The sequence below is a fragment of the Mus caroli genome, unplaced genomic scaffold (genome assembly GCF_900094665.2).
Source record: "Mus caroli unplaced genomic scaffold, CAROLI_EIJ_v1.1 scaffold_22000_1, whole genome shotgun sequence".
In the NCBI taxonomy this organism is placed as follows: Eukaryota; Metazoa; Chordata; class Mammalia; order Rodentia; family Muridae; genus Mus; species Mus caroli.
This window is the reverse complement of record NW_018390057.1, coordinates 1-9,909: the sequence shown is the minus strand read 5'-3', so window position 1 is coordinate 9,909 and position 9,909 is coordinate 1. Positions and strand designations below refer to the sequence as shown.

At 38.8% G+C, this 9,909-nt stretch overlaps 1 protein-coding gene across 1 annotated transcript; it reads right to left on the bottom strand.

Annotated features, from left to right (window-relative positions):
• Positions 1-2,016: 2,016 nt before the first annotated feature.
• LOC110288456 (olfactory receptor 5B3-like) lies at positions 2,017-2,943 on the bottom strand. The gene has a single exon (XM_021154803.1). It carries the CDS (start codon positions 2,938-2,940, stop codon positions 2,017-2,019), a length of 924 nt encoding a protein of 307 aa, XP_021010462.1. The 5' UTR covers positions 2,941-2,943.
• Between the last annotated feature and the right edge of the window lie 6,966 nt (positions 2,944-9,909).

The window sequence follows — 9,909 nt, the reverse complement described above, 5'->3', positions numbered from 1 at the left end:
TGTGACATATATACTTTGTACTTTTACAGTCACACACAGAGTACCATGTACCTACTGTGTATCATTCAAGGGTTTGGGAAAGCAAATAGACTGCATCCCCATATACTTTAGGTTTTTGGGGAGGGCAAAAACACAAAGGTCGTTACAGCAGATAGCTATAGGGAGCTAAAGCCAAAGTTGTTTGTCCAAAATAGTCAGCAAAGCAAAGGTTAGAATAAAACCTGAAGTTAGAATGAGAGCAGAAGAGTAGAAACAGGAAATGGAAACACCTCAAAACCACAAGAGCTGTTCCTAAGAAGCAACAGGTAAGTAAGAAAAGTGACAAGATTCCAGAATTTTAGATTCCAAAGAGATTAGAAGGTCCATAGGCCTGTCAAGTTTTCAGACTCGATTGAGTAATGTGAACAAAAATTTCAAAAAAGTAACCTGTCTCTGGCTGTGAATGAAAAACTCCTGGAATGAATTTGTGTCTGCAGAAACTGATAAGCAAAATGGAATTTCTGTATCATCGAGAGATTGGAATTTTGTAGGTTCAGTATTAATTACTTTTTCTTGGACTAATTTTAGCCTTCTGGAANAATCACTCTGTATCTGAACTAACTCCATAATAATAAATAAAAGCCCCTAAGAAGCTACTAACTTAGCAGAACACTAGTTTCCACCANTCCAAGAGCTAAGAATTTTATCAGATAGCATCTTGGGCCGAGTGTTTATCTCACTGTCCCAGTTCTTTGATAGGAAAGATGTAGTTACTGTATGTCATGTAGACTAAGAAATTGAGCTGGTAAGGGAGAGGGTAAGTGGAGGATAAATTTCAAATAACAACTTATTAAAAGAAGCAGCTGTCTTTTTTGTTCATTCATGCCTTTGGCTCTATCCAGGCATGCTTTGGATGGATTGAAGGAAGATCCGTACTGATATTTGTTTTTTCTAAGTCTGCTTGTTTCAAGCCATCACTTTCAAATGTATTCTTCTAAAGAAAGATTTTTCCTTTACCCCTGTCTACTTACAAAGTAAATGAGACATTAACTATGATTTATTTAATTAGTTTAATGACATAATAAATGGGCAGTTAGCGATCAATTCTAATTCTTTAAACTAATCTGGCTACCTTCCATCCACGATCCCAGAGATACATTCATTTTAGTATTGACATGGTTCTCTGGGCTTCAGGTAGTTTTTATCATGTCTCTTCAGACCCCTTTCCTTGTGGCAAATCCTCTCTTCCTCCTCTCCCTCTCTGCCTTTCCTGGCTGGGGGAACCTGACCTGTATTCTCTCTTCTGCCCAGATACTGATGGTTCAGCTTTTATTGACAAGTCAGAGAATAAATTGGGAGAACTTTTACACAAACTTCAAACAGGACATACTTAGAATAAGCATTACAATGCCATGTCCAGATTGCAACAAGAAGTAGAGGCAGAGAAACTAGAATTTGATTAACACAGTAATCCTCTTTACAAAGTACACAAAACCATATGCCTACATTTACTTTTAAATACAACTTCATATTCTAGTCCATAAATAAATATTAAATATTTACTATGTTCATCTGGAGATCCCTATGAAATGCACACAAATAACTGAACATGAAAGTAAACATATAACAAATCTATGTAACATTATATTATGGAAGTTTTCTGACATCCATTTATAAGTCTTCACAGGAAATATATAAATGTGTCTTCTCTTTAGCAGAATTATTTATGCTCATGCTTACATAGATTTATATTGGTATGACAAAAATATTGTATGGAAAAGGATTGAATATGATGTATATATAGTCAAAAGGTTTTTTTCACAAGCTGACCTAAAGTTATAGACATTTTATTCAAGTTTCACCATTTTGAGCAAGATGTATCCTTTTTAGCAGCCAAACACTACTGTGAAGATAAAGGTATTAACTCAAGTCCTTAAATTCTGTTTAGAATGAGAAAATGTGATTCAGAATAGTGTTAACATGAAAGGAATGAACCCAGATTTTTGCATTCCAAAGTTAAAATCAAAGCTATAAACATTACCTTGACCTCAATACAACCTTTGTGAATGCATTCTTCACCTCCTTATTCCTCATGCTGTAGACCAGAGGGTTCAACATAGGGATGACAATGGTGTAGAACACAGACACAATTTTGTCAGTGTCCATGGAGTGACTGGAGCTTGGCTGCAAGTACATGAAAATGACAGTCCCATAGTAAATGAAGACAGCTGTAAAGTGTGAGGTACAAGTGGAGAGAGCTTTGCGATATCCTTCAGGTGAGTTTATCTTTAGTATGTTGGTAAAAATGAACATATAGGATATTAAGATGAGTGTAAGAGAAAAAATAATATTGAAGCTGGCTACAGAAATAAGAACCAGTTCATTAATATATTTGTCAGAGCAAGATATAATCATGACTGCTAGAACATCACAGAAAAAATGATGAATGACATTGGACTCACAGAAGGAGAGACTAAATACATCCACTGTATAGATGGAAGCATTCAGGAAACCACAAACGTAACAGCCAATAACTAGAAAAACACATGTGTGTGTTGTCATGGTGGTGGCATAATGTAGGGGCTTACACACTGCTACATAACGATCATAGGCCATGGAGACTAAAAGGTAGATCTCCACATCAGCAAAGTTTGCAAAAAAGAACATCTGAGAGGCACAAGCATTGTAAGATATGATCCTGTCTCCTGAAAGAAATCCAGCCATGACCTTTGGAGTGATCGTTGAGGAGTAACAGATGTCCACTAAGGACAGGTTACTCAAGAAAATGTACATGGGGGTGTGGAGCCTAGAGTCCAAGAGAATCAACAGGATAATCCCTAGGTTCCCCACCAGAGTGATGATGTAGATGAGGAGGAAGGTAATGAAGAGTGGAATCTGGAGTTGTGGGTCATTGGTGAGTCCCAACAAGACAAACCATGTCACTTCTGTCGTGTTCTCCATAAATGATATCAATTAATCAACAGAAGGCCTAAAATTTTTACAAGAAAAAAAAGAGAGGCTGGAGAGATTGGACTGCAATCACAAAGGGATAGCAGGGGAGGGACCTGGGTGGAAAAGGGGACAGGGGGAAAGAGAACAGGATCTGGTATTGGGTGGGGGAAAGGACTGAAGCCTTGAGGTCCAGGAGAAAGAATGGAAACAGGCAACCTCAGGAGGCAGGAGGTAGAGAGACCCTCCAGAATGTAGGGAGATGAGAGACACTCAGGACTCAAAGGGAGGGACCTTAGATGAAATGCCCTACAGTGGGGAGAGGGAACTTGTAGAGCCCACCTCCAACAGAAAGGCAGGGCATCAAATGAGGGATGGGGTTGCTATCCCACAGTCAAAACTCTGACCTATAACTAACTTTCCTGTCTAAAAGAACTGCAGGGACAGAAATGGATAGGAGCCTGAGGAAAAGAAGGTCCAGCAACAGGCCCAAAGTAGGATTAAGCTCAAGGGGATGTTCCAAGGCCTGACACTATTATTGAGGTTATGGAGTGTTCACAAAAAGGAACCTAGGGTGGCTACCCTGCGAAAGACCCAACAAGCAGCTGAAAACGTCAGATGCAGATAATTGCACTCAACCAATGGACAGAAGCTGCTGACCCCCATGGTTGAATTAGAGGAAAGCTGCAAAAAGCTGAGGAGGAGGGTGACCCTGTAGGAGGTCCAGCAGTCTCAATTAACTTGAATCCCTGAGATCTCTCAGACCCTGGACCACCAACCAGGCAGCATATACCAGCTGATATGATGGTCCCAACACATATACAGCAGAGGACTGCTGGGTCTGGGTCAACTCAGAAAAAAATGTACCTAACCCTAAAGAGACTGGAGACTCCAGGGATTTTAGAGGTCTGGTGGGGCCGTGGTGGGAAGAGGAGACATCCTTGTGGAGACATGGGGTGGGGACAAGGTATGGTTTGGGGAACAGTTAGAGGGTGGACCTGGAGGGGGATAAAATTTGGAGTGTAAAAAAATAAAAGTAAAAAGAAAAAGAGAGTAGCATAAGGGGTTGGAGAGATGGTTTAGTTGTTACAAGCCCTGGATTTCTATTCCAAATGACCCAATACCTACAGAACATTTCACAACTGACTATAGTCTAGTATCAGGAGATTTGTGTAACACACTCTTCTGGCCTTCTCAGGCATGAGGCCTACATTTTGCATAGACATAGATGTAGGTAAAGCATCTATAACCTTAGAATTAATTTTTAAAAAAATCTTTAAGTGTATGACAATAAAGGAATTGAAATCTGACTTTCTACCAAAATTGAAGTGATATATATTTGTTAGCTACTTATAGACAGTTTAGTACATGAGTATAGTGTTTGTTTTAATATGTCCATCTACCTGCTCACTTTTCCTGGAATTTGTAAAACCAATGCTAAGCTACTGTACTTACCTTTAAAAAGATACTATAGGAACTGCCGGTTTTCTGTCAATAGCATAATGACTTTAATAAATTATTATATCCAAGTTAATTGTCAAGTAGAGAGATATAAATTTTCTGCATTTTATAAATAATATAATCCAAATTTCTCTTCTGTATCCTGATAAAACTCTAACCAATTGCAAGCTAACAGTACAATTATGACTAATATTTATATTAATTAATTTATTATAATGACATTAATTATAGTGCATAATTGTTTTCTTTTACTTAACCACAGAAAATTGAGTATCACACTGTGTGGAAATTTATATTTCATCGCTATATAGTTTTCTTATTTAAAAAATTCAAGCAAAAAGTAATTTCTAACTTAACCATGAAATCTTTCTTCTGACTACTATATTATGAGTGAAGTAATGAGCTCTGAATTGCTTTTTACCTTTCTTCCACACACATTCTAATAGTTTTTATATAGCATACATAGATATATTAATAAATATATTTAAAAATATGAAGATGTGATTAGATCACAGAAGACTTTAACTTCAATCAGTATTGTTCAATGTTGTAATTCCTAATTTTGTTGAGTTTACAAATATGTTGGGAGAATTTTCAAGCTCAGAATCAGTTTGAAATGAAGACATATGATTAAGTCAAGATATATACCAGTTCATTCACTGACTACCTAGAAAAGACCTAACCCCTCTAAAATCAACATTGTCTCCTTAAAGGTAAAGACAGTAATGAGACCAACTTGGGATATTATTGTAAAAAATAAAATAATCAAAGGCAAGAAAAGCTGGCTGTTAACATGGTTTTGTAATGCTAACACATAGTGTCACTGCTTTATGGTAATAGTATAGAGGACTTTAGTGCTAGATAATTGTAAGTCTTGAAAGTTCTTTCTCCAAATTGCTGTTTCAGGAGACGCTCCCTACCTCCTCACCCCTGTCAATTGCATATTTCCATCCATTTTATGGCCATCTGGCTACCTTTCCTGTCCTTCCCCACATCTGATCCTGAACCCTGCCCTATAACACTCCCCTTCCCCTTTCTCATCATCCCTTCATCTGCCTCTTTTCTTTTCTTTTTTTTTTTTCATCTGCCTCTTATAACTATTTTATTCTCCCTTATAAGTTAGATTCAAGAATCCTCCCTTGTTTAGCTTCTTTGGGTCTGTGGAGTTTAGCATGTTGCCTGTATTTTATGGCCTCTATGTACGACATGTTCTTCAAACTGGGCTGCCTTATCTGACCTCAGTGGGAGAAGGAGCACCAATCCTCTAAGAGACTTAAAGTGCCAGAGTGGGAGGATACCCAGGAGGCTCCCACCCACTCAGAGGAGAATGGGGCTCACTGAAGAAGGGTTGTGACTGGGGCAAACAGGAGGGGGCAGTGAGTAAGTAAAAAAAAAAAAATTAAAAATGCCCTTTCTGCATTTGGGCCACTGCATTGCCTGTGCCTTCTCATTCATGGTCCTCTGTTCTAACTTTTAAGACTATGGATGCTGATCATGTTTTTACACATGGATTGTTCTTTTTAAAAGTTTCATTATGTTAGTCCTTAATTTTAAATAAAACATTCCTCCTTTTTTGTCTTTGTTGTTCATGTGCTTTGTTTTCTAAATAATTTATTTGTTTTCTTATTCATTTTATGTCTAGCTCACTGCCCCCCTCTTAAAGGTCACTACCTCCCACAACCCTTCCCCCATCTCCCATCCTCTTCTCCACTTATTGGGATGCTCCCCCTAGGAATCCCTCACACAGACACATCAAATCTCTGTAAGGCTAGGCACATACTCTCCCACTAAGATTAGACAAGGCAGTCCAGCTATAAGAACATATCCCACATACAGCCAACAGCTTTTTGGATAGCCCCAGCTTCAGTTGTTTGGGACCCACAAGAAGACCAAGCTGTACATGTGCTGCATATGTGCAAGGAGGCCTAGGTCCAGCCATGCTTGTTATTTGGTTTAGTCTCAGAGAGACCCAATGATCCAGCAGTTGATTGACTGTTGGCCTTCCTGTGGAGACTATAATCTTCTCCTGTTCTTCCATTACTCCTTCCTTAATTTTTAGTTTTTCTCAGGATATAATCCCACAGTGAGAACAGAGACTAGTGGTCCAAATCCACAGGTTATGGGTTTTATTTATCTCAGAGATATAACATTCATATAATCTAACAACTCTTAAACATTCTTTTTTGGCTTGGCATGTATATAAGAATATCCACTCTAAATAGCTATTATTTCCTATCATCTGTTTCTTGACCTTTTGCCCACTTTTGTTAAGTCTTACACCTTCAAAATATTTTAGTGGCCAAGCTTAATTCATATAATAACTTACTTCATTTTCTACATTATTTACATAAGTGTGTGTGTGTGTGTGTGTGTGTGTGTCTTATTGGTTTTATCTCCAATTAAACTGAATATTCACTTTGGGAACCAAACTTGTTTCTGTATCTTAGAAGGGGATTTTCAGAGAGGAAACTAGGAAAGGGGATAACATTTGAAATGTAAATGAAGAAAATATCTAATTAAAAAAAAAAAANAAANAAAGAAAAAAAAAAAAAAAAAAAAAAAAAAAAAAAAAAAAGGAAAAGAAAAGGCAACCTGATGTCAGCTAGTTTCCCTCCTATGGCTGACTCCTTTCCCACCTTATAAAAGAGTCCACATCTGCTGCTTCCTGATGGGAGCTCTTATTCTGCTTTGTTGGAAGGATGCTGCCCTAACTGATAAGTTACAAATAAAGCAAATTAGGTCCATCAAAAAAAGAAGAAGTGAACAAATAAAGTTATATCAAGCAAATTACATCTTACATTCTGTGTGAGAATAATAATTTATTTATATGAATAATCAAAGTTCTTGCAGTGTTTTTGACATTTATACTCAACATCTCAAAATTACTCTTAGAAGAATAGCCCTTTGCCTTTAAAACTTTAAACCTTTAGCCCTCAAAATTATTATTAAATAACTGTTTTCAAGTAACTCATAGTAGTTATACACATCCCATTTATTTTATGTGAATTCTACTTCTCACTAATATGATTATGAAATCTAAGTAGCCAGTTTTTAATAAGGGAATACTATACACAGAATGGTCACTTTAACATCTTAAAAATCTGTGATACAATTGTTGATTTTTTTTTTTGTAAATCTTCTTCCAGAAGCTTGATCTTAGGAAGTAGTCAGTATTTACAGCTTGTCTAAAGCAAGAGAAGAGGACAGAATTTTCACACAGAACAAGCTCTGAATTCACTATGCATTCTTCCTCTTTCCTTGGAAGAGTAACTTACCTCCTTATCAGGAATACATACTACAGGAAAACAATAAGTTTAGTTCCCTCCCACAGTTCATGGGTTTTTGTCTGTATACAAAAATACAGAAGTCTATTAGGAAAAGCAGGATGAGCTTGCCAGACAAAAATGAAGAAGTGTGATGTTTGTCTTTGAGGGTTTTTTCTCACTTTTCTTGAAGACTCATAGCTAATCTTCAGGTTTGTCCAAAGACCTGGATTGGTTAAAAATGACTGCCACTCATAAAGTATATAGCATTTAACAGAGAATGGCATACAATCTTTTGCCGTGGTGTCACATTTATATTGCAGAGACTATTGCAATAAGGTGTGGGAAAAATTATAACGACCCAGAGAGCTCTGGAGAGTCCCCCAGAGTATAGCTCAAGATCGTCATATTTTCTTCTTAGAGAAAAAAATAATTAACTCACTTTGGGAACCAAACTTGTTTCTATATCTTAGAAGTGAAATGCCCTTTCTAATGGAAAAATGAAAACACAAAAGTCGCTCATTTCAAGAGGTACAATTGCAATGTTTTTCTACATAATACATATTATAAAATGTTCAAATTAGGTTAAGTATTCCTATCTCCTCAAGAGAGAGGCTCCTAGGACCCAACAGGGATAAATTTAGTGGAAATAAATAAAGAGTATATAGAACCTGTGGAGACTACCCCTGGTAGATATGCATAGCTCCTAATTGAGAGATAGAACCATCCACTTATCTAAATTTTTGGCCCAGAATTGTTCCTGTCCAAAGAAAAGACAGGGATAAAAAAGTGGAGCAGAGACTGAAGAAAAGACCATCCAGATACTGCCCCACTTTGGGATCCATCCCACCTGCAGACATCAAACCCCCAGAAGTGCTTGCTGACAGAAGCCTGGTATAGCAGTCTCCGGAGAGGCACTGCCAGCAGCTGACAAATACAGATGTATATACTCACAGCCAACCATCAGACTCATCCCAGGGAGCCCAATGGAAGAATTAGGATAAAAACTAAAAATGTTGAATGGGATTACAACCCCATAGAAAGAACAACAATATTGACTAACCTGACTATCCAAAACTCCCAGGGACTAAACCACCAACCAAGTTATATACATGGAGGAATCCATGGCTCCACCTGCATTTGTAGCAGAGGACTGCCTTATCTGGCATTAATAGAAAGGGAGACCATTGGACCTGTGGAGACTTGCTACCCCAGTGTGGAGAGCCATGCCACAGCAATCGCCATTATAAGATGGCGCTGGTTTCCTCTGTGCCTAACTAGTAAACAAGCCTTGTACACAGGTGCGAGAGTGAACTCACGCCTAGTCACTGCCCATATTGGGGTATAGTAATGGGGTGATGGGCGAGCAATGAATCAGGAGCTGACATGCCACATCAGGTGCTGAAACGCCATGGCTGAGGGCTATATAAGCAACGCCATTTTCTGGGGTCAGGGTCTTCCCTCCTGAAGAAGCAATAAAGCTTTTGCTGCAGAAGATTCCAGTTGTCCGAGTGTGTTCTTGCAGGCGACAAGTGGCGCCGAGGAACCTGGGAACCGGAGCAAGGGAGATCCCCCGTTCATGGGGCGGAATCAGAACTGCAGGACATTAAAGCTCTGTAAGGTATGTACAGTCTTGAAATTTCTCCAGAGTTAGACGCCCTTTTGATTGTTTTCACGGCGATTATTCCTTCCCTTTCGGTTTCGTTTTGCTTCGACCGCTGGAACTGCTGACTGGTTCTCAGTCTCGGTCAGGCCTGGACAGTGACCAGTATGGGAATCTCCCACTCTGTAGTAAAGGCCTTACGTTGGTCTTGAAGCAGTGTGGCATGAAAATCGCCACTAAGACTATAGAGGCATTTGTCAGGGAGATAGACCGTGTGGCACCATGGTATGCTTGCTCAGGGTCATTAACTGTCTCCTCATGGGACAAACTGAAAGGAGATCTAGTTAGGGAACAGCAGAATGGCAAACTTAAAGCAGGGACCATGCCATTGTGGAAACTGGTAAGATTGTGCTTAACAGATGAGGATTGTAAGCAAATGGTTGAGGTAGGGCAGAAGATCCTGGAGGAGGTTCAAGACAGTCTATCAGAGACTGAGCGGGGATAGAGAGTAAGAGCTGAGAGGAAACAAGGTGCACCGAAGAATAAAGGCCTTTCCACGGGCCTTGAGCCTGAGGAAAAGAGAAATAAGGGAAAAAATGCCCTGGGAGAGCTTAGAAAAAGGGATGGAAAGGGAGAGAAGAAGAGAGATCGAGC

Coding starts and splice junctions, on each gene's coding strand:
- LOC110288456 (XM_021154803.1), bottom strand. CDS start 2,940: ATGGAGAACACGACAGAAGTGACATGGTTTGTCTTGTTGGGACTCACC.